Source organism: Grampus griseus (genome assembly GCF_964374135.1).
Source record: "Grampus griseus genome assembly, chromosome: X".
Lineage (NCBI taxonomy): Eukaryota > Metazoa > Chordata > Mammalia > Artiodactyla > Delphinidae > Grampus > Grampus griseus.
This window is the reverse complement of record NC_138999.1, coordinates 110,885,123-110,910,160: the sequence shown is the minus strand read 5'-3', so window position 1 is coordinate 110,910,160 and position 25,038 is coordinate 110,885,123. Positions and strand designations below refer to the sequence as shown.

The following is a 25,038-nucleotide window of genomic DNA, read 5'->3' as shown; positions in this document are numbered from 1 at the left end:
CGAAGGGGAGGCCGCTGGGAGGAAGGGCCACACACAGGGAGGGGGATCCTGGGGATGGACAGTCCGCGAGGAAGGCGGGCCGGGGCTTCGGCGGGCTCGGGAGGGGAAGGGTGAGCAGACGCGGGGAGAGGGAGTGCTGCAAGAACCCGAGGGTGGAGGCGGATGGGCGTGTGTGGAGCGCTGAGGGCAGGGATTTAACGCTGCCGATCCGGATGACCGAAAGACCACGGTGGGGGCCGCACAGACGGGACGGGGCTACCAAGGCAGGACGAAAACTGCCCAGGGGAAAGTGGGACCTACGAGGGCTGCAGAAGGGTGGCGGGGGCGGCCTCGGGCTCGGCAGGAAGGCGCCACCACCGCCCTCTGCCCGTCCCCAGCGTGCCCCGCCCCGTCCGGGGGCCCTAAGGGCAGGGGCCTGGGCCGAGGGGGAGCCGAGCCAGGGCGGTACCATTCGGAACAGAGAGGGGGGCTGGGGGGGAAGGGAGGAGCCAGGGGTCAGAACCCTGTTGGGGGCGGGGGGGCCACACCCTGGGAAAAAGGCTTGGGCACATCCAGAATGGACCAATCAGCGAGCAAGGCCAGGGTGGCGTCAAGGGGCAGCTCCGGCCAATGGGAAGGGAGAACACTTCGGAGGTTCGGAGGAAGAAAAGAAAAAAAAAAAAGCCCCACGAAACAACAATCGAATCCGTTTGGGGGCTTGGAAGGCTGGGAGTGGGCGTCGTTTACAGCACGTTCCAGCGCCTGCCCTCCCCTTTGAAGGATGGGGTCGTTTGCATCACTCCTGGGCCGCGGGGAGCACACGGAGCTGAAGAGGGTCCCGAGAAAGTAGACGGGGATTGGCCGTTTACAGGGGGCACTTGATTGGGTGCTTCGATTTGGGGGGGTGGGGTGGGTGGGACGGAGGTGGCAGCTTTGTGCTCAAAAGAGTGAAATAGAAGGTTATGGTCTCTTCGAGGGAGGCAGGAGTGGGCAGAGGTCCACCATTCCCCCTCACTGGCTACTGACTTAAAGTGACAACCAGCAAGTGGATCGCGGATAATCTCAAACCAATGGATAACTTAAAAATACCTCTTGAGCTCTGAACACTATCAACATATTCAGTTCCCTTCCCAGCACCGGGCAGGTTCTTGAGAGGATGAGCAGTGGTAGTCCGGGCCCACAGCTGCCACTGGGAATTTTATAGACATTTATGGCGTGGCTTTCGGCTTCGGAGTTAGTCTAGGGTCCCACTGCTTAGTCACTAACTGCAATCTTAAGCCTCTAAAATAAAGGCATTGGGACTAGTTACCTTTGAGGTGGAAGCACTTGGGAACTGGAGAGTGATGGGCTCAGAAAAGAGGGCCATATTGGTGGGGGCCATTGCAAAAGAATATTCGTGGAGTGGCAGAACTTTTGGCCCAGGGATTCCAAATGTCTGCAAAGCTCCTGAAACTGTATGTAAAATGGTGTAGGTGTTTGTGCATTTTTCTGGGGAGGGTTCATAACTTCAAATTCTCAGAGGGTTCTGTGACACACAAAAATTAACCCCCATCTTGGTCTAAAAAGAGTAGGGGGACCCATCTCCAAGGCAGGAGGTGAAGTGCAGTAGTGGCTATGTCCTTTCGGAATCAATGGAGGGGTTTCTCCAATTCCTTGTGAGGACTCTTGGCTGCAGGGGCCCTCTCGATACGTATTGTCATCCAGAGAAAGGCAGGTTCCTCAGAGCCGAGAAGCTGACGTAAACTGCCATGCAGCAAAGTAATGCTTGAATAAAGTATAAACAATGGTGAGGAGTTGGCCCTGCTTAGGAAGTAAAGGGAATAGAGCTTTACTTCTGAAAGCTCATCTACCTCATCTGTAAAGTAAGGGTAAAAGTGCTAACTACTCTAGATAGCAACCTGTGTAAGCCGGGAGGCTCACACATGAAAAGAAAACCATAGTGGTTAGACTTAAAGCTGAACCCAGCTTCAGCACCATCCTAGGACCAGCCTCGAGCAGAATCCAATTGAATGATTTGTGCATAATGCTGCTAGGTTCAGAGGTTAAGAATATACAGTATTTAATTACTATCCCTGACTCTTTAAACTGGTTGTTTATGGTTATATCCGACGTGATGGATTTAAGGTTGTAGGCTAGGGTAACTTCCCTCCAGTCCAATTTAGGACAACACAGTCCTTGGTAAGAAAATAAGGTCCCCTGACAAGTGCGACTGGAGAAATGCAATGAGGAGCATCCAAAGGTGTCTTGTCTAACTTGAAGGAAATGGGAAACAACACAGAACACACTCCAGTTAAATAGATTAAAAGAACGCCTTTATTTCTAAAATGTGGCTTAACTACACCCACGGTGTGCTAAGCCAGTTTTGGAACTGATCCTGCAGCTCGGAGTAAAACCGGACCAATGGAGGAGCAGTCAGGGCTCCCAGTTACAGGCACCAAGGTGTCACTACTCCAGCAACTCAATCTACAGAGTTTTTCTTCAGCTGTTTTTTGTGACGTATGGAGAGTCGTTTTGGATTTCTCTGTACGACAGAGAGGTCCGACCTTGAGGAAGACCGGTAGCCCACATCCTCTGCTTTTATAGGCTTAATGATATGGCCTGGCTTGGTGACAACCTTGGGCATAGTCAGCTTTTGGAAGGACCTCTGGGTGTTCCATGTAGATCCTATAGGGGTCTGAATGGTCCTTTCAAATTGCTGATGGTGTGTGAATGGATATGGAAGCATCCGCACCTAGAAAGGAAGGCAGAGTGATGTGGCATGAGCCAGGCCTGTAAACTCTAATGGCACCTGGTCAGGTAGTTTTAGCACATAGGCCATAGTTCTACACAATGGTTGCAGTGAGTGAAGCTTCTGAGAGGCTAAGGTATCCCCATGCCCCCATCCAACCTTAGGAGTGCCAATCTGCTTGATGGCATATGGGAGTAGAGGGGCCTAATTTGGATTAGAACCTCCCTTCCCCCAGGCTTACACAACAATCTAGGGATTGAAAAACCATCCCAACAAGGCCCCTGCAGCTATAGGAACACTACAGGAGCTGCAGGTTGCTGGCCCCTAGTGGGTCTCCCTATACAACATTGTGACTGCAAGACACATCTGAGTATTGGTGTATCTCTGTGACTCTCCTACCCTCTTCATGCTCTTAATCCCTTCCTTTCCTCCCCTTGATTCACAGGATTGATGTTTTACGGAACCCAAAGATTTACTCCTGAATCCTGAACTCTACCAGGCTATTACACTTAGCTTCATGCTCTTCCCAAGTCTCATTTCCTTGCCCAGGATTCTTCTTCACTCCACCAAAGCGCTACCTTCAGACATATAAATAATCTTTAAACACCTCCCCAATGGCCAAAGAGGAGCAAAAAGATGTAAGCAGAAAAACGGGTAAGTTACAATCAGTAGTCTCTAGAGATACTCAATGGAAGACTCAAGAGAAGCTGAGTACTGCCGGGCAGTCCTGGTGGTGGTGAAGGACACAGATTCTTTAGGTTAAGGGAGGGTCTTAGTGGGGTTGACAGCTAGATCTGTGCATGTCACCCAGAGCAAAAGAATAGAAAAAAACACCTGCACAAAATATGCAGTCTTGGGAGGTTTTTCCCCCTTTGGCTCAAAGTGCTTTATTCTATTGCATGCTGGGACCTGAAGTATATATAGCTTATTAAAAAGATGAAGAAAATCAAGGGAGATTCTTGGAAAGTTATTTGTCAATTTACTGTGACTGTATTAAAAAACAAATAGTTAAGATTCCTGGAAGGGAAAGTGATCTTTATTGAGGTCTGTACTCTGCCCTTCGCCTAGAATCCGGGCCCGGTGAAGCACCCCTTTTCTCTCCCTCTTATCCCATAACTGCTTGTTCATTGCCTATTTTCTGGTTATATATCCTCAATTGGGATTACAATTCAATTTATGCAGCAAAATAAGATCAACAGAGTATTACTGAAATGATATTTTCTCCTCTCTTCTGTACCTATTAAATAGACCTCCCCCACTTCAGAAGGAAAAATACAACTCATTTCAATATTAAACCGGCTGGGGACAGATCACAGGGCCACAGACTTTCAGAACTGAAGGGAACATAAAGGTCACCGAGTCCAGTCTCATTCCCAAGTCCCTTTTACACATGCTCACAACCCCAGAGCAACCCCTTCTCTCTTCTGACCGGCAGAAAGTTTTTCCTTGAACTCTGCCTTTCCTCTAACTTCTGCTTTATGTGACTTCCACACGACAGCCTTCATTATACTGGAAGACCATGATCATGCTCAAATCTGCTCCTGTCTTGGGTAAACATCCCTAGCTCATTATCACATGACACAATTTTAACCTGAACAAGTACTGGTTGATCTTCATTTTTCTTAAGATGCAGCTTAAACCTATAGCCTCTGAACATTACCTGGACTATAAACAAAAGCCTGCAGAATGGCAATTCTTAGTTTGCTGAGACCCATTTGCATCAGCATTATCTGGGGGTACTAGCTGAAAATGCAGATTTGGGGGCCTCACCATTGCTGCAAAGATTATCCTTTAAGTTTTAACTTTCCCAGCCAGTAATTAAAACAGCAGAGTCAGTTTGGAATTATTCATCTCAGAGCCAGTGAAAAGAAAAATAGATCCGATTCTGTGGCCAAGATCACACATCCCTCTTGACCACAGAGCACCAGAACGCTCCTCCCAAGCAGGAGAGCCAGGCAGCAAAGAGGAGGTTGCCAAAGGGCTCTCTATCCCTCACCTGATGAGCCACTGCACGGATGTTCCGCTTCTCATTGAGAATCACATTTGGCAAATTCTTGTCTTTCCTTGGAGGACCCTCAGGGGCTTTAACGAGAAACCTGGAAAGCAGAACGGCAGGACGTCTGACTAAGAGCATTAAGGACTTAGTCAAAAGGGCAGAGAGGACACATGAGGGTCAAGTGGGAGAACCTGGTGCCCTTCTAACAGGCTTTCTTCCTTGTTCTTACCGGCGTCTCTTCTTGGCACTGGGCTTCAGGCCCACACCACCCCACTCGCCCCAGCCAGGCAGAGTCAGGTCCACATCCTTCGGCTTACTCGCCTCCACGGCTTCCCTCTTCTCTTTCAAGAAGTCTCTGATGACATCATCCCCAGCAAAAGCTTCCTTTATCATCTGCCTTTGATCTCTCTCTTCATCTTCCTGGGAAGAAATGAACAACAGCTACAGCTTGTCTCCTGAGCCGAGGTTCGTGGCAAGACCGCTCAACTGCTGGGTCGTGACATTTTAGCGCCCCCTAGGGGGAAGTGCGGAACAATGATGGTCTTGCACTACAAACCCATCGGCAGCCAATCAAGCTCCAATCTTCTCTCTAGGGTAAATATCCCTAGCTCATTATCATATGACACAATTTTCAACTTTCAATAAGGACACTGCAGGGTAGAGGAAGGAACGGCCTGTGTTAGGAGGGGGAGCTCCAAGTGGGCCTGGCCAGAATGTGGGGGTCCTCCAGCTTATATCTCTGAAAAGACAGGCACCACGGCTCCTCACTTGAGCAGTTTCAGTGACTTAATCGGGGAGCCCCCCCGCCCCGGATCATTCGAGATCCCACCGAGTAGAGCAAAATATTGTCAACAGCTCACCGACTCACCTTTGAGTTGTCCTGCCTGGCATCTGGTCAGAGCTCTGAGTGACTCCCTCTTTCCTCTGAGGGCTTTAGAGTCACCCCAGGGAGGATTCGGTGGCTCAGAATTTAAGGCGAGGGAGTCTCAGCGGCACTCACAAATTTGCATCTACGAAACTGTCACTGGGACAAGCCGGGCCCATACTACTCCAGACCTCTTAACTGCCGCCATGTGCCCCCAGCACAGAACTTCACTGATTCTATTCCTCGCGGAGGAAGGACACTTTCCACACCAGCTCTGATACCCCCCAATGGCCCACGACCCTGGCTCTGCTCACCAACTCCTCTACTGTCGTGGGAACTGCCAAGGACTTCATGGAAGGAGATTTTGTGGTCAGGAGGTTCTGGAGATCAATCATTTGCTCCTTCCTTTTCTTCTCCTTGGGGACACCAAGATGATTACTTGGGTTCCTCTCCAACTGCTGCCCTTCTACCGCAACTCTGGGAAGCTCCTTGTTTTGAAAACATCCTTCTTTGCCCAGCTCCTCCAGTTCATCCAGAGTTCGTGCTCTCTCCGGCCTCTGCAGCAACAGAGGCTCCTCTTCCTCCCCGGCAGGTTCCTCTCTCTGGACCGCCAGAACTGTCCTCGTTGAACTCAGTTCTTGCTTCCTGGACTGATGGCTCTCCCTGTTGAGTTTCTGAGACAGTGCCCTCAATTCAGACAGCACCTCCTGGCTGCTAAGATCTGGGGGAAGAAATGAAAGCTGTCGGAAAAGTAGGGTGGGAGCTGCCTTGTCAACAAGCGTCTACTGACCTCTCGCTGGGCGCTGGGCACCATGGGAGACATGCTAACGGGGACAAATGGGTAAGAGAAGATGCCATTCGCTGGATCTCCTGGCAAGTTCACTAATCATTACCTGTCAAGTCGTGGACAATGGAGTTTAGGAGTTAAAAGCAGCATGTTGGGAAGCAGATGTCCGGGTCCTATTCCCAGCTTTGCCAATGACTCACTGTATAACTGGAGCTGTGGCTTATTTCCCCGTAAACTCTGCTTGGGAAGATCACCCCAAATTCCAAATTTGTATTAAAAGAGCTGTTTTAGCCAGTGGCCTCTAAATTTAACTTCATTGTCATTTATTATTTGTAATTGCTAAAAAACTGTGATTTCTAATTTGTAATTTACACTGTAATTTCCTACTTGTAAAAACTGTATCCAGCACTGTTTTACCTTAAAGCAGCATTTCACAATCTGCTGTGGCAGAGTCAAGTAGCTCACACTTTCCAGCCACGAGCATCATCTGAGCAAATACTGCTAGTCTCTGAGAGCCCCGAGGGAAACACAGCCGTGACATGCTTTTAAACTGTCCCTTGCGTTGACTCAAGTTGCCTCCATTCCCAAGTTCATCCTGCTCTCTAGCTCTGGCTTGAAGCCACTGGAAGAAGCTACTTAGATCTGGCCTGAGGACATGCATGTTTATTCTCAAGGACTAACTTTCCTTGCTCATTCTGTTTGGGGCCACGCCTTCCCACTATTTTAGGATACTATTTCCCCAAAGGTTTGGGATCATTCTATTTACCATCCAAGGAAGTCCAAATCCACCTTTCATTCCGCAACCAACTGTTCTACACGTTTCACTAGATGGGCAGCTTTTGAGGGGGCTTGGGAGGAACCATCTCGGCCTGCGGTGCTGCTTTCTACAATCCTCTTGGAAGCGACTGCTTGCCAATTATTAATCCCAGAAGTCTTTAGCTGAAAACCCTAAGTAAAGGTCCTCCAATACATTCTAAATGACAGCTCTAAAAACAAACTTTTTTTTTTTTGCCACTTGCTGTCGTGTAAATGCATTCATTATTCCTCTAGGAAATATAACCGGACCCAAGAATCTGTCCAGATTCAGGTGATTTCTGAAGGCAGTTAGTTTCCTAAGCAGGCTTATAAGGCTTTGTCCCCAGAATGGGAACTCTGACCTGCCTCAAGGGTGCTAAGGCTGCTAATTAATATATAACATGCAAATCGAGTCTGAGCATGGTGTAACAATTCTAATTTACCCTGTACCTTGTGAAGTCATTCATTCCTATCAAGAAAATCACACCCCATATCAACATATCGACAGACAACTGCAGCGATGATTTGAAGACACTTCATAATGTCTCAAAATACGCCTCTGTGTCTGTGGGTGTGAACAACTTTCAGATTTGCCAGTCCACCACATGTACTTCTCACTGGCTTGTGGGTACCAGTGATGTTAACTCCTGCCCTTCCTTCAAGGATGGTGTACTTCTGTCTTTCTGAAGACTGGACACACACTCTAGAGCCATGCAGATGCCTGCTTATTAAATGCCTTTGAAGGAGAATGGTCATGACAAATCTGTTTTCTCTTCAGGGACCCAGGGCACTCTCTTGAAAGTACCTAGAGCCTAATCACTCTGTGACACAGGTGGGTGGACCCGGCTTCCCTCTCAGTCTGCCAAGAGCACCAGCACTAGGCACTCCTCCCCTCTGGTCCACCACTGCTCACCTTTTGCTTCTTGACTGCCCACCGGCTTGGCGATCTGGTTGAGCCCAGACTTTTGTCTAAGTGATCGCCTTTCCTCAAATTCTTTCAACAGAATTTCTTCCGCCACCACTGGTCCTTCTTCCTCACTTTCAGGAGCCTCCTGGGCTGCAGGCTCTGCAAGTTCTTCAGGGTCCCCCTGGACCTCAGCCTCTTTTGTGTCACCTGAGTGATTCCTGAACATCCAGGGGTTCGGTCTGTCTGCCTTCACCTGCACCTCATTCACCACGTCAGGGACAAAGGGTTCACCCTCTTCCTCCGCACCTCCCTCCTCTTCCGCACTCTCGGAGGCCACCTGGATCTTCTGCATCAGCTCTTTGTTCCTGGCCAATTGTTCCTGCATAGCCTGGCGAGCCTGGAGGAAAGGGTCACGGCACGAGCACCTTGTCATTAGTGACCACAGTAACACCTTTCTTGGTCCATTTCTTAGAGCTGCCTCCTCTCAATCTGACTTAAGTATTTCTTACTGGTACCTACTGTTCAAACTGCACATACACCACTGTGTTAACAGCTATGGAATAAAACAGAAGACAAATTCTTTGTCCTCAAGGAATCAACATGTGAAACAAGGTTTTAAAAAAAAAAACACACAACTCCTCTCCCCTTTAACTGGACTTGCCTTCAATGCTGCTTCCCTTTCATCTCTCCCTTTCCACCTTGTTCCCGGTCATTTTCCTCTCTGCCTTAGAGATTTTCTGATGCCTTTTTAGAGTCCTGGTTTTCCAAGCAACCTCATGGCTCTTTCCCAACTCTGCTTCTGCTAGCATCCTTATGGATTTTCCTTTCTTTCCTCCAATTCCATCTCTGATTCTTAAGAGAATGGTATTGTTTTACATATATCAGTAATGTGAACAGAGTGATCCCCCCGGTAATATTAGAGAGTAGCCTCAGAGTCCCCTTGCTGAAGTTGTCTTAAATCAGAATAAAAGTTAAGGCTTTACCTACACAGCTGAACAGCGAGCCTGGATGGTCTCTCACCCTGATGGTCTCTTACCTCCAGGTCGTATTTGGCCATAACTGCCTTTGACTTTGCCCATTTCCCACTGTTCTGGTGCTTAAGGCTCATTCGCTCCTGGAAAGAAAGGGCAGAGTGAGATCCTTATTGCTTTCCGGGGAAAGCTGGTTCAAGGGTTGGAGGCCAGAGGCAGCCTCACCATCATTCTGGCCTTTTCGAGTTTTTCCAGTTCTTCCAGTGCTGCAGCAGGATTGACCTTCCGCAGCTTCTCGAACTCTTTTAGGGCTTGCTTGGCCTTTCCTTTCTTCAGAAGTTTGTGATACCTATAGGATGAGAGAGGGGTATGGGGGAAGAGATTTAGCTGAACCACTGGCGCCACACACGAGTGCCCCGCCACACAAGGGGTTTCCCTATGTGGGGGAATGGAAAGGACATCACAGAGCTAGCTGGCTGCAGAGAGCCGGCTCGAGACATGCGACGCCCCGCGGGACTCTCAGTCCCTGCAGCCCCCAAGGGCAGACCTCTGCAGAGCAAAGAGTCCCCTCTGCTTCTAGAACGCAAGGGAAGAGCAGAATAGGATCCAAAGAGGCAAAAAGGCAGGAAGGAAGCCCTACTGGCCTCCACAGCTGTAGAACTCAAGAGCTCATTCGGCAGAACCACTCTGTGATGCCCTGGAAGGGAGAGAAAGTAATTGAACAGTCCTCTTTTTAGCAAAACCAAGACGGAAAGCCAAAGCCACAGGAGCAGGTACTACTGAAGGAGGCAAAACTCTCTGAGGTTGGTTTGAAAAAGAAAGAGGCTAGTCACTACTCTTTGGGACCTCTCCTACATGACCCCAGCCGCCATGGGCAAGGTTCTCTCCTAAGGACTCGTGATTCTTCCTCGTCACTTTCTTCCATGGAACCCAAGGCCAGTACACAGGGGCCTCCTTACTTTTTGCTTTTGATTTTCTTCTCTCTTCGAGCCCTGGCCTCATAGTAGGACTGCAGGGCCCGGGCCCTTTGAAGCTCTGCTCGGCGCATCTTCACCTATAATGAATGACATTTACAGTGACCCCTGGGTTTGACGGCAAATGCTGGGAGAAAGAGAGCATGTCTGGGTGGATTAAAGGGCCTAGCACACTTACCTCTTCCAGGCTCATGGCTTTGAGAGAGGCCTTTTCCATGGGAGTCAGTAAAGGGTCCGTCACTGGCTGCTTGTTCTTATGGAGGAGATTAAAAATCTCCTGCTCCAGGGGAGTTCTTGCCTTAAGGAGGTAACAGAACACTCTAAGTCTTAAATCATGCTCCTAGAGTCTCCCTCTTTACAATCCTATGGCCATATACTCTATGACATTATAATTGGAATCACGAACTGGATAGGACTGACTGTTACAGCAAGAGAAGGGGGTTCCAGGCTCGCTGTTCAGCTGTGTAGATAAAGCCTTAACTTTTATTCTGATTTAAGACAACTTCAGCAAGGGGACTCCGAGGCTACTCTCTAATATTACCGGGGGGGGGGGGGAGATCACTCTGTGTTCAGATTACCAATGTATGTAAAACAATACCATCCTCTTAAGAATCAAAGCAGGATGCCCTTAAGGTCAATGCTGGCAGGAGAGAGGAACAGCAGTACCAAATTGTCAGTCTTAAGAGTTGCAAAACAAAACGGCCCTGTATTGTTATGTATATTTGAAGCACAATACTCTTAACATAAAGTTAGGGACCTCAGATCCATATCAGCCTCCTTTTAAGAATACTTCTAGAGAAAAGGGGAGGTTAGGTCTTAAGATGAGCACAAAAAGACACTGCCTTTAACAATAAGACCTTCAGGTAATTAGCCTGCTTCCTGACAGTTCAAATTTAACTCTCATCAGTTTCTAACTTTGGCTCCAACTCCTCAGTTGCCAGTTAACTTTGCATACTAGGTGGTGTCTACGCTGATGAAATGAATGGACTGTGAACCAGTGACTTTACATGTCAACAAAAGACCCCATCTGCTGCTTGACTGATATTGTGAGGATGGCTAAAATAATCAGGCTGATCGTGTCATGGTCCACTTTGGCAAGGCACAAAGACAGCCTGGGGCAAGAGCCAGTTTCAAACCTCATGCACGTATTTTATGTGGTTTTCTTCAACGACCATATACATCACAGTCAGTGTTAAAACTTACAAGTATCTGGACAAATGCATAAACACACATCATCACACGTTACACGGCACTATTGATCTAACCATAAACCTACTGAATAGTAAAGGTGCATGTTCTTCCATTTTTAGTATTTGCAGTAGTAATCAATCACAGGCTACAAAGTGATTTATATTACAATGTTGTAATCTCCCTCCAATTCAATTCAATTTACAAACATTTATTGATTGCAGCTACATTCCAGGCACTTGTGCAGGGTGCTACGAATACACAATTAAGATAGTTCCTGTCCTCATAGAGCTCATAGCCTTTCAGAGGAAAGAGACATATGCACCACTAACAACATAATGGGTTAAATATTAGACCACAGGAGTAATCACAGAGGAAGGAACAATTAATTCTGATTAGGAGGTGGGGCAGCTCGGGGAATGAAGAGACTTTTTTTTTTGCGGTAGGCGGGCCTCTCACTGTTGCGGCCTCTCCGGTTGCGGAGCCACAGGCTCCGGACGCGCAGGCTCCGCGGCATGTGGGATCTTCCCGGACCGGGGCACAAACCCGTGTCCCCTGCATCGGCAGGTGGACTCTCAACCACTGCGCCACCAGGGAAGCCCCAGGAAGAGACTTTTTGAATTAGGCTTTGAGGCATAAGCACAATTCTACAAGGAGGTGGAAAAAGCCAAATGGAGAGATGAGTATAAGCAAAAACACAGACCTAGGGAAAGCAAAGGTATGTCAGGGAACAATGCACTGTCCAGTGTAGCTAAGATGCCGGCACTTCTGTCTCATTCGGTAAGTGGAGAGCCTTTTGAAGGATTTTAAGCAGGAAAGTGATAATCGGTTTTGTGTTTTGGAGACAAAATCCTGGTGATTGTGTAAGGGGTTCTACGGAAGGTGTCAAATGAAAATGAGGAGGAACCAGGGATGTGAGAGTTATTACAGAGACAGAACTACAGGACTAGACCCCCTGCATGGGCTGGGGGTGCTGGCAGTTGAGGGGAGAAGGAGTTATGCCATTGACTGAGTTATAGCATGAAGGTCGTGGTATAGAGCTTCAGGGTCTGGGGAAGGAAAATGCCAGGCTTTCTTTGTTGTTGAGAAGTTTAGGTGCACAGGGGAGAGCCAGGTGAGGCCTGCTAGTCATATGGAACATGGGTCTGGAACTCAGAAGGAGTTGAGAGTGATCTGTACCATGTTTACAGAGCAAGAATAAAAAGGACTAAGGAGAGTCAGATAAAAAGCAAAACAAACAGACAAGAAAACAACAGCAGGACTACGTCACAGAAGCCAAGGGAGAAGTTTTAACCACATGATGTGTTAATAGCGTCAAATAGGCTGAAGACGCAGAGGACTTGGGATCTGGCAACTGGGAGGCCCCTTGCTAACACCTTCTGAGAGAAGTTTCAGGAAGGCAGTAGGGGAAGAAGGTGAGAGAATGGAGACCAGCTCTTCCCAAAGCATGTTCCTCAGCAGCTGACAAGATTTACTTCATTTTTTAAAAGTTTAAAATTCAATGTGTTCGATTTTTAATAAAATCAGCCTGTCCTACCTGGGTTAGAGTAAATCATAGGGGTTTCTTTACTATCTTTTCATAGCCTTTAAAAGGCTAGCGTAGGGGCTTCCCTGGTGGTGCAGTGGTTATGAATCTACCAGCCAGTGCAGGGGACATGGGTTCGAGCCCTGGCCCAGGAAGATCCCACATGCCGCGGAGCAACTAAGCCCGTGTGCCACAACTACTGAGCATGTGCTCTAGAGTCCGTGAGCCACAACTACTGAGCCCGCATGACACAACTACTGAAGCCTGCGCGCCTAGAGCCCGTGCTCCACAACGAGAGGCCACCACAATGAGAAGCCCGTGCACTGCAACGAAGAGTAGCCCCTGCTTGCCACAACTAGAGAAAGCTCGTGCGCAGCAACGAAGACACACAACAGCCAAAAATAAAAATAAATAAATAAATTTATTTTAAAAAAAAGTCTAGCATACACCGTGGACCGCCAATCTCCAGTAGGGGCATATGGCATTTTCTAGCAACGGAACCCTACCAAACACCCCACCCAGTCCCACTCCCAGGGCATACTGAGAAAAGAAGGTTTTGAGGAGAACACTTTGGGAAATGCTAGTGTCGGTTGCCAGTGGAGGGAAGGAGGGAGTGGTGGGAAGTTACCTCACATCATTTCTAGCACTTTACAGTTTACAAATGCTTTCTCACACATTATCCCCTTTAATTCTTCTCAGCTAGAGTCAAACGGAATTTTAGGAAACTGGACCAAAACTACAAGTGCAGACATTTTGGATTCTTAATTTCCAGAAATACTAGTATATTGCTAGTCCTTGGGCTTTGCCCTCTAAGGCACTGCCAGCCACAAAGGACCCCCTGACTTCTCTGTGCCATGTTGGTGTAATTTCTCAAAGATGAACCTTAGGGCTTCCCTGGTGGTGCAGTGGTTGAGAGCCCGCCTGCCGATGCAGGGGACACGGGTTCGTGCCCCGGTCCGGGAAGACCCCACATGCCGTGGAGCGGCTGGGCCCGTGAGCCATGGCCACTGAGCCATGGCCGCTGAGCCTGCGCGTCCGGAGACGTTGCTCCGCAACGGGAGAGGCCACAACAGTGAGAGGCCCGCGTACCGCAAAAAAAAAAAAAAAAAAAAAAAGATGAACCTTAGAATGAATGGTACAGCAGGTTTGTGTACAGCATCTGGGCCCCACTCTGTCTCGCACAGGGAGTTCCTGGAGATCAGAGGCTACGCCATTCTCAGTGCAACCCGCCCCCCCCCGCTTCTCATCTTTAATGACCAACTCGGCTTTGACCTGCCATCTCTAAGGTCATACCAGCATCTGGAAAAAGCAAGGTGCAGAACAGCGTGTAGCAGTACTACTACTTTTCTGATTAAAAAAATGAGGTAAACATAAATATATCCATAAAACTCTTAAGTTAACAACAACAAAAAACGTATAAAAAAGTGGTGATCTCTGGGTGAGTATGGAGGTAAAAATGAACAGATGGGGGGACAAGGGTGGGGTCAGACTTTTCTCTATGTATTTTCTATACTTATTTTTGAATCCTGCAAATTGTATTACCTCAATTTTTTCCCCCTAAAGTCTCCCTTCCATCCTGCAGCCACACTTTAAACCTGGTCTCTTTTTCATGTGGAAAAGGAAGCATCCTAGAAAGCAAATGGTGGTGACTTCAACAACAGTATCCGAAACAGAGCTTATCCCTGTAATGAGCAATGACTTGCTCAATTTCTAGCTATGGCGGCAAGCCATGTTTACTTTGATGATCTTTAATTACCTCAACTTCCTGACACATAGGACACCATTTTCGGATTTATAGAAAGCAGAGAAGCCATCTATCCATGGTTTGGGCACTGATGTTTTGGACTATTTTTCTACTAAAGACAGAACACCACATTATAGACTGCATAACCCATGGTGTATTGGAAAAGAAAGGCTAGCTGTTCTGAAGTTGTTCAGACTAAAAATTGAAACTTTAGGGACTGACACAGGATTACTAACTTTTAATTTTGCCAATGGCATAACTACCGTTCCACCCCCAACCCCATCATTTACTACCACCATCATTTTGTAAAGGAAAAGCTATTTCAACACCATTAAAGTGGAAAGAATAACCTCATAATAAAAAAGAGCTGGCAACCTTACACCAGCATACTCACAGTTGTCCTTTTACTTCAGACGGATGAAGCATCTGCCAGAGATCATTGTTTGGGAAACCCAGTGCTAAAATACCTTTTTTATTTTCTGCAGCTCAGTCATAATGAGTTACTTTCTAGACTTCTAGTCATTATCAGCAATCTGCTATATTTTAATATGGTATTCCTTTTCAAGCAAACTTTGGTTCTGCTGCTCATATATTCCTCCTAAGGCATCATTAATGCTGCCAGGTTCCTGATCGTCCCAAGGTCAGAATGTTGGCTTTAAAAGCTTTTTTAAAAAAATCCAGTGTGCAAAAAAGAAAACATCATTATGTTCCTTCTCTATTGGCAATCAGATGTGGTCACACAAACACATGCAAATAACCATGCAGTGGACAATCCAAGCTGAGGAAGCTGAGGAAGGGCGATGACAGAGCTATGGCAACTGGCTACGAATCTTGCTCCCTCGCCCCCTCCCATTTTGACCGCTCAACTAAAATGACTGCAGCTACCATTTCGGCTTAAGGTGTCCGACAAGACCAACTGCAGGCTCTGCAATGTCCACGCGGTGCAATCTCACCTTCCAAGGTGTGCTATCCTCGTGTTGCACTTACCTTCCAGCCACTGACCACATGTTCGATGGGAGCAAAGATGGACTGCTGCTTGCTCAGGGGAAAAACCAGCTGCTCTGCTTGCCGGTTCTTCTGCACGACGGGATCCCATTTGGAGAGGACTTGTGAGGTTTTATTGAATGCCACTTCTCTGTGGATCTGAAACAGGCAAAGCACACAGAAAGAAAGAGCCATGAAATTAAGCATCAAACTCAAAGGACCAGCAGGAAACTAAGAGGCCATGTTTCTTAGTTTAAGAAAGAAATCAGGATGCTAGAGATTAGCTCTTGCTTACTTCTCAGGACTAAGCTTCCCCTGAGATCAGTTTTAATCTTTTCCAGGGTGAGGCAACCACAACTTTCCTTCCTCCCATTTTTCAGGCCATCCCCCCTTCTCTTCTTACGCTATTTTTCCTTGTCAGTTCAATTTCTCCCCCTTAATGGACCACATTTTCTTTGACTCACCCGCTCAATCTCTTCTCTGTGAAGGGGTAACTCCACAGTCTTCTTCGATTTGACTCTATTCAGCTGCTTTTTCACAGCAGCCAATGAGGATGAAGTTTTAACAGGCTCAAGCAGATCTGAAAGGACCAGCTTTTCTCCTGATCCTGCAGAAAGGACAAACTTTCTGGTCAGACTGAGAAGTGAGGCAAAACCTCAACATCACATAGGGAGAGACCTCAGTAGAAAATGCTGGCGGACAGGCAGGTGTGCAGGGAAGCAGGAATAGTCCTCTTACTTCAGTCACTAGCCAGAGTGACGCCACTGCCTTCCTACATTCCCAAACGTGTTGGAAGGTGGAAGACAGAAAACTATTTAAAACAGTCATTTGCTTTTCTCCTGGTCTTTCTGCTTCCAGTCTTGCCCCACTTCAATTCATTCTTCACACAGCAGCCAGAGTGTTTTGAAAATGTAAATCGTAGCACGTCATGATCCTGCTGAAAATCCTCCAATGGCTCCCCATTATACTTTGGTCCCTGTCTGTCTCTCCAACCTCATGTCATCCACAGATGGAGAATGCTCCAGCCGCACTGGCCTTCTTCCTCTTCTTCAAACATGCTGAACGTACATCTTCCTTAGCGCATTTGCGCTAGCTGCCCCCTCGCCTGGAATACTGCTCCCTATCTTTGCATGGTGACTTTTCTTGTTATTCAGATCTCAGCTTAAATTTTGCCTCTTCAGAGGCTTTTCATGCCCAGCCAACCGAAAGCAGCCACTTACGTCACTTGACTGCATCATCCTGTTGTAATTCGCTTATTGTCTCCCTGCACTAGAATGTAAGCTCCACGAAGTTGCGACTTATTCCTAACTGTAGTCCCAGAAACTGATATATGGTAGAGGCACGGTAAGTATTTGCTGAATGGATAAGCTTGGAAGAATATATTGTTACCAGTTCTGGGAGGTTATGTTAATGGTTACTAGAAGCACATAAGTCATTCAAGCTGCATAAGCTGTGAATATAGTGGAAAAGGTTTGGCATCTAGACTTGTTATCAAGATAAAATCAAGTTAAAACACTGCCACTTACTAGATCATATATTCTCAATCAGGGTGATATCATTCCCCCACCCAGGGGTAAAAACTGGTTCTTCGGTGGGCAGGGGTAAAAAAAAAAAAAAAAAACACTTAGATACAGCCATCCCTTGGCATCCATGTACAGGGGACTGGTTCCAGGACCCACCAAGAATACAGAAATCCAAGGATGCTCAAGTCCTTTGTATAAAATGGCACAGCACTGATATCTGCACATAACCCATACACATCTTCCCGTATATTTTAAATCATCTCTAGATTACTTATCATACCTAATACAAAGTAAAATCGATATAAATAGTTGCTGGTATGCGGGATAAACTCAAGTTTTGCTTTTTGGAATATTTTGAAATTTAAAGTTTCAATCCACATTGGTTGAACCCACAGATGTAGAACCCACAGTTACAGAGGGCTGACTGTATTAGTTTTGTGTCCCTCCAAAGCTCAGCCTTACCTAAGAAAATCTTATTCCTGGTGGCAGAGTAGGCGAGGAGGGAGGGAGGAAGTGAGGAAAAGAAATGCCTAAAAAGGCTCCTCAGGGGAGCAATAAAGAAAAAAGTTTGAGAAACACTGTACTGGGTGAAGGTCCTTGAGTAGGTAACTTGACTTCTCTGAGCTCCAGCAGTAGAGGAGAGATTATCTGCCTGTCCGAACTCAATGCACTGTGAGAACTCAAATAAAAATGAAATCAGGGACATGACTAAGCTCGTGAGAGGCAGCTGTCTTCATTCACATCCCTCTATCCTAGAAGTAGCTCATCAAGCTCAGTGGGAGATCCTGACTGTGGCCTTTTGGCTTTCTTCTAGAAATGGAAGAAATTCAAGAGCATCTGACTACCCTTCTTCACCCCCTCGCACGGTAGTGTTTATGGTATGATTCATTAACCACATCAAAAACAGCTGGGGGCTTCCCTGGTGGCGTAGTGGCTGAGAGTCCACCTGCCGATGCAGGGGACACGGGTTCGTGCCCCCGGTCTGGGAGGGTCCCACATGCTGTGGAGCGGCTGGGCCCATGAGCCATGGCCGCTGAGCCTGTGCTCCGCAACGGGAGAGTCCACAACAGTGAGAGGCCCGCATACCACACACACACAAAAAAAACAAATGCTGGGAAGTGACCATTATGCTTTTGGAACTCCACAAGTTCCATGCAGATAGTTTCCTTTGGTTAACTTACCTTCAGAACTGACACTGAACTCTGACACCTTCAGACTAGCCTCAGATCTCTCAGCCAATTTCCGCCTGAAATTAAGCAAAACAGAATACAGAAAGAATGGATACATTTTTCTGGGGAACAAACACTTCTCTCTTCAAACAATGCTTTGGTTTCATTTCTATTCTAGAATCAGGTTTTGTCATAAAGCAACCAGGAAATCTGTTCCTAAGCTGGACATGGTAGTCTAACCATCTCTTAATGTAGGCTCAGCCCCTCAAAAACACAAGGCAATGCAAGGTAGGCATAATGAAAAAGGTATTGGACTTGAATTCAAACATATCTGGATTTGAATACTAGATCTGTCACTTATGAGCTGAGTGACTTTGGGACATGTCAATCTTATTTTCTAGTTGAAGAAACTGACATGCAGAGAGGATAAAAAACTTGCCTACAGTCTCCAAAGTACATGCTCTGACAATTGTATCTTCATTGTCTTAGGCACTCAATAAATGTTAGCTGCAGATAAGTCTCATGGAATCAGCTAGTTATAACCTGTCCAAATCGAAGGGAATGTTACCTATTCTTTCCATCAAGTGAACTGATTGCTTCCAGAAGCTTTTGATGCTTTCTTTCTCCATCACTGTCCCCCTGGAAACAGAAAAGGAAAAACCATCAGAATGATGAGGGGAGGGAAAAGACAGTATGGCAATTGAGGCCCATGTAAAATCTCTCATTCTTTTGGTCAGTGGAGAACTGGTGAATCAGATGAGGTCTGGCGTGCAGGCATTCCAGCTCAAATGGAAAGAAATGCTTCAATAAGCCAAACTCCCTCACTGTAAGGAACATAGAGCCTTAGTAACCAGGAGCTAATGCCATGCCTCTGTCTTAACTTGTTTTGAGAAGAAAAGTGCCATGAGAAAAATGTTTCTGTATAGAATATATAGTGTAATCTGACACAGAAACTGACATAATAAAACCAATTTAAGTAGTTTTGTCAAGAGAATAAAGAGCTGGAATTCCTATAGCAGCTGTTGGAGACCCAGCTTAATTATGCATATGTATATTTCAGTCGGATAATCAAATAACCCTCTATGGAAATCCAAACTTGGGAAATAGGGAAATCATATAATACCATGTGTTTTGGTCTTATATACTCAACTTAAGCAACCTGAGGACAGTGTATCTTATATACGATCTTGGAATTCCCATAGCACTTAATACAATATCATATACATGAAACACTAAATACAGGTATTCTCTGCTTTTTGAAAGTTTGCTTTGCTTTACGCCGCTTCACTTTCACAAAAGACCTACATTAGTACCTGCTTTTGCTAACTGAACAAAATCTGAAGAGGATTTTTGCTTTTACAAAAACAAACAAAAAGCCTTAAAATGAAAATAGCGTCTAGCATTTGTTTTGCAGTGAGTTGTTATAGAGGCAGCACATACTCAGAGTGGCACCACCAAGCCCCTTCCCTGGAAACTACACTTAGCATCTCAGCATCAAGCTGCCATAGCTTTGAACTGTCTATGAGCATCTATGCTTTATCTTGATTTATTTTGTGTTTCCATTAGCAAGATGTGTCCTAAGGTAATAGCTTCTTTGCTTTATGCCATTTTAGCTCATGAAAAGTTTCGTAGGAACACTCTAATTTGGGTAGTGGTGGAAACCTGTAACTAATTTATTTGTGAGACCTGAGCAAGTATAAACAATGTTGTCACCCCTTTTCTTTCCAGGAAATGTGGCATCTACCCTAATTTTGAGGCAGAAGGGAAATTGGAGAAGGCGGTTTAGTGGGTGTCACCCACCTCATCTTCACTGGTGCTCAAGGGGTACTCTCTTGGCAAATCCTCTAGTTCTTCCTGTTGGTTTAAAGCCAGAAGGCTGCTAAAGGAGATAAAAGAGAAATATTATCACTTGAAACAATTTTTCTTATGTTGAAATGATCTCTAAAACATAACTGCAGTTCTTAGTACAGAACAGTCCTATCCCCTGGAAGAGGTGCAAACCAAGCAGTGTGAGCATCTTTGGAAATTTGTCAAGACGTAAAATTTAGACTGCATAAGGCAGGCATCACCTGCAAGAGGTGAGCACTGGTTAGTAATACCCATACAGAACTGCATGAAAATGAAAAAGATCTAACACTCTTCAGTGACTGATTGGCACTCCATTTCCCACTGACCTCTGGTAGGCTGTAAAAATGTCAGACCCTAGGTAAGGTGGCAGAAGACGCTGTTGCTAGCCCTTGAGGCAAGGCAATATCACAATCAACATTTCTAAATCCTCCACGTGGAAGATACCTGTAAAGGTGCAAGCTTACTTAAAAGTGACATCTTGATCATTTGTTCTCAGGAATAGGGAAACGGGGAATTGGAAGAAAGCAGCTGGAGCTTGCTTGGCAAAGTAGGTGCTTAATTTAGGAGACTGGTACCCAGAAACAAATTATAGAGTCTACCATTATCTAATGGTATATGTCAAACTCTGCTAGGTACCCATTACTAAACAGATTATATTTAGTTCCCCCGGCGGCAGGCATGAAACGCCACAGAAAATGTTGTGGATGACTCCAATGAGCAAAGGTTTCCAAGATAAGAGGACTTTATAACGCAGTCACTGTCTGCGCAGAGGGTTGAAATGCTCCCCAGCAGCTGCAGAAAAAGGAGTCACGTGATGAGGAAAGTGCAACACGTTAACTTAGCTGGAGAGGGACAGGCCGCATCAGGACCAACAGGGATGAGACTAAAAAGCCGGGGAGTGGAGGGAGCGAATTAAATTAAATTAAAAGGGCTTTAAAGGATGGATAATGGAAATAGTAACGAATGGCGAAGTCTTGGGAGGGGAACAACCGACGCCCCCTAAAAGGCGGACTCCATTTCTCAAAAGCCCGGGAACCCGACCCACAACGAAACCCAGACCCCTCTTCCCCTCCGCTACGCCTCACCTCTCCGCAGCCCGACTCGAGCTCATCTCACCAGCCTGGATCTCACATGGGCCCGGAGCGGAAGCCGAAAGGAAAGCAGTTTCCGTGCCGGCCGCAAAGCAATTTCTGCTTCCGCCAATCACGCGCGACAAGGTGCGTCACTTCCGGCCCGCCCCGAGGCGTGCGAGAAACTGGAGCCGCTTCGGGAGGGTTCCGCTGGGAAGCGGGAGACTGGAGATAAAAGCTTGTCAGCGGACGACGCTTTGCTTACCCCACCCGCCCCTCAGCCCTCTGGCGCGCCAGCGTCCGTCCTCCCGGCCCTCCGGGTTCCCTCGCGGCGCAGGTGGGTGAGCTTAGCGGGAGGGTGCTGCGCTGTTGGCAACCGGGCAGAGCTTCCTGCGTCTGTCCGTGATCGACAGCGTCCTGCGAGCCTGCTGCCAGCCAGCTCGAGGCTTTATTGACCGCCCGGGAAGTGGCCAGCATCGTGCTAGGTCCTTGCGATCCGCCCATGGAGAAAATCCCCTTTCACCCCGCGCCCTTTTGTAATTGCAGCTCTGGGTTCCTACTTCCCTACGTAACAGAGTTTCATCCAAGAATGGACTGTGTCAGTGGCTGCAACTTCCTCATCTCCCATCAACTTTTAAGAATTTTTTACACAAATGCCCTTTAACTGTTGAGGTAAGATAATGATTTGCCAGCCTCCATTTAAACATTTGGTGGTAATAGCAAAACTATTTTATAGCTATATTTGAAAAATTACTAGTTGCAAAGGAAATTACTGGACAATCTAAAAGTCATAGCATTGATTTTTCAAATTCTGCAACAATAAACCATGTTTTATTTTCCTGCTTAAAAAGATGAATTTTCCTTTAATTAAAAAAATGTAGAAAAGTAACACACGAAAACATTCTTGGCATTTATTCTTCGAAGCCACTCCCATTTTGCTTTCACCCCACCATTCCACTGAAACTACTCTGGACAAGATCATCAGTGACACCCAAGGTTGCTAAATAAAACGGACACTTCTCAGTCTTTTTCTTCTAAGAACTCTGTGGTATTCGATACTGTTGGTTTGTCTTCTTAGTCATATTCAGGGAATGTCTTTGACCATCTACTATGTGCCAGGCCTCTCGGCAGTGGGGATACATTGGTGAATGAAACAGACATGTTCCATGGCCTTATATAGTCTACTTTCTAGTGCGATTAAAGACAATTTTGTCGTGGTTGAAACTCCATCCTGGGCTTCCATGACACCACTCTCCTGGTATCTTAGCTTTATGACCATCTTCCGACGTCTTCACTGCTGGAGACTTTTGTGCTTACTCCCTAAATGATGATGTTCTTTAGGTTCTGTACTCAGTGCTCTTTGTTTATCCCATGTGCTCTTCCTAAGCCTTTAACACTTGTATCAGAATTCCAAAAATCTATATCTCTAGCCCAGATCTCTTTCTTGAACTCCAGACTAGTATCTCGGATTGCCTTCCGGTGTTCCTTTTTATCCCACTGGCACATCAACTGTGAAGTGGTCAGTGATTCCTATCTTTTCTATCAGAATTCTGTATTTCCCATTTCTGGGACTGGCACCATCAACTACCCAGTTAGTCAAGTCAGAAGTCTGAGTCATCTTAGATTCCTCTCTCCTTTATGCTTTACAGTGATTCCCTCACATTGTCGGTTCTACTTCCTAAATCTCTCTCACGTACCTCCCTACCTTTCTGTCATTATTGCTGTGGTATCAGACCCTTACAATTTCAAGCCCATGGCATTGCTGTAATCTATTATAGAAAAGGGGAGCATTAAAGCATATTGATGGGGCTTCCCTGGTGGTGCAGTGGTTAAGAATCTGCCTGCCGATGCAGGGGACATGGGTTCGAGCCCTGGTCCAGGAAGATCCCACATGCCGCAGAGCAACAAAGCCCGTGTGCCACAACTACTGAGCCTGCGCTCTAGAGCCCACGAGCCACAACTACTGAGCCCTCGTGCCACAACTACTGAAGCCCAGGCGCCTAGTGCCCGTGCTCTGCAACAAAGAGAAGCCACCTCAATGAGAAGCCCACGCACTGCAATGAAGAGTAGCAACTGGAGAAAGCCTGCGTGCAGCAATGAAGACCCAATGCAACCATAAATAAAATAAATAATTTTTTTAAAAAGCATATTGATGAAGAGCATGGGTTTTGAACTAGACTCTCTGGGTTTGAATCTTACCTCTGCTGCTTACTAGCTTTGTAATTCTTTTTTAAAAAAATTTATTTATTTTTATTTTTGGCTGTCTTGGGTCTTTATTGCTGCCCGCAGGCTTTTCTCTAGTTGTGGTGAGCGGGGGCTACTCTTCGTTGTGGTTCCAGAGCTTCTCATCGGGTGGCTTCTCTTGCTGCAGAGCACGGGCTCTAGGTGCGCGGACTTCAGTAGTTGTGGCACTCAGGCTCAGTAGTTGTGGTTTACGGCCTCTAGAGCGCAGGCTCAGTAGTTGTGGTGCATACGCTTAGTTCCTCCGTGGCATGTGGGATCTGCCTGTACCAGGGCTCGAACCCGTGTCCCCTGCACTGGCAGGTGGATTCTTAACCACTGCGCCACCAGGGAAGTTCCTAGCTTTGTAATTCTTTACTTAACCTCTCTATGCCTTTGTTTCCTCATCTTTAAAATGGGAATTATAATAATACATTGGATAGTTGTGAGGGCTAAATGAATTACTATACATAAAGCACTAGAATAAAGGACAAGCCCTTAGTATAATACCTGTCACATTAAAATGCTCACTCAATAGATATTAGCTCTACTAATTATTTTTTAGGGTTTTCAGTCTTTAGTCTTTCTTCATCCAATCACATAAGTTGGACCATGTCATTCCCCTACTTAATGAAGCAAATAGACCCTAATGACTTTCAAGAAAAAATGAAAAAACTCTTTTGTCCTGTCTACTTCTTCAACCTGTTGGAATTGCTTGCCCCTTCCCCCACGGCAATTCTAATTATATTTTAATGGGCAGATGATGCTCTCTTAATCTTATGTAAAGTATGAATAAAAGCATTTTAAGAAAACATTGACGTGTTTTATTGATTTATACTTAATCTAAGTAAAGACAGTGTGTATGCTATGAAAATGCAGCTTTAAGACAAGTCCCCTAGGTACTCCCCCTTCCTAGCTCTAACCAGATTGCTGCCCCATTTCCCTCTTATGCAGAATTATGGAACAGCTGAGACCTAAAGGAGGAGAAGGAGCCAGCACTGGGGGGAACTGGGGATGAATGTTCTGGGCAAAGGACCACCATGCAGCTTGCGGGATCTCAGTTCCCCAACCAGGGATTGAACCCGGGCCATGGCAGTGAAAACACTGAACCCCAACCACCAGACCACCAGGGAACTCCCATAAGAACTCTTGATCTTGATTAGAGCTATTAGTGATTATCAGTAAAATAAAAATATATCCCCCCCACACACAAGTATGTTTATATTTCAACTGGCTTACATTTCACAAAAAGGACCTAGGCTCAAGCCAAAACTTGCAACATGGCAACAATTGTGATTTTATGATAAATTCATGATGTATGCCCTGCAGCATCTAACCTACTCCTTGAATATAGTAGGGGCCCAATAAGTGTTTTTTGAATTAGTGAATGAAGTCATGATAGTCCATGCTATTCATAATCATAAAACTGCATAATTATAATTATTTTACATAACTTTAGAATTTACAGAGTGCTTGCTATGGTCTGAATGCTTGTGTCCCCCCCAAATTCATATGTTGAAATCCTAATCCCCGATATTATGGTATTTGGAGATGGGACCTTTGGGAGGTGATTAGGTCATGAGGGTGGAGCCCTCATGAATGGGATTAATGCCCTTATAAAAGACACCCCAGAGAGCTCCCTTGCCCCCTTCCACAATGTGAAGACATAGCAATAAGGTGCTGGCCATGAACCAGGAAGAGGGCTCTCACCTAACCATGATGGTACCTTGACCTTGGACTACCAGCTTTCAGAACCACCAGAAAT

The 25,038-nt window shown here is 46.3% G+C and overlaps 1 protein-coding gene across 1 annotated transcript; it reads right to left on the bottom strand.

Moving 5' to 3' along the window:
• Positions 1-2,280: 2,280 nt before the first annotated feature.
• Positions 2,281-21,175, bottom strand: UTP14A (UTP14A small subunit processome component). The gene is made up of 15 exons (XM_082681517.1): positions 21,069-21,175; positions 19,936-20,014; positions 18,704-18,774; positions 18,148-18,212; positions 15,908-16,050; positions 15,447-15,602; positions 10,181-10,300; positions 9,988-10,082; positions 9,254-9,377; positions 9,094-9,171; positions 8,064-8,454; positions 5,883-6,289; positions 4,933-5,123; positions 4,704-4,803; positions 2,281-2,710 (listed from the first exon to the last, which is right to left on the bottom strand). The coding sequence occupies exons 1-15, from the start codon at positions 21,092-21,094 to the stop codon at positions 2,438-2,440; spliced, it is 2,319 nt and encodes a 772-aa protein (XP_082537643.1). The 5' UTR covers positions 21,095-21,175; the 3' UTR covers positions 2,281-2,437.
• Between the last annotated feature and the right edge of the window lie 3,863 nt (positions 21,176-25,038).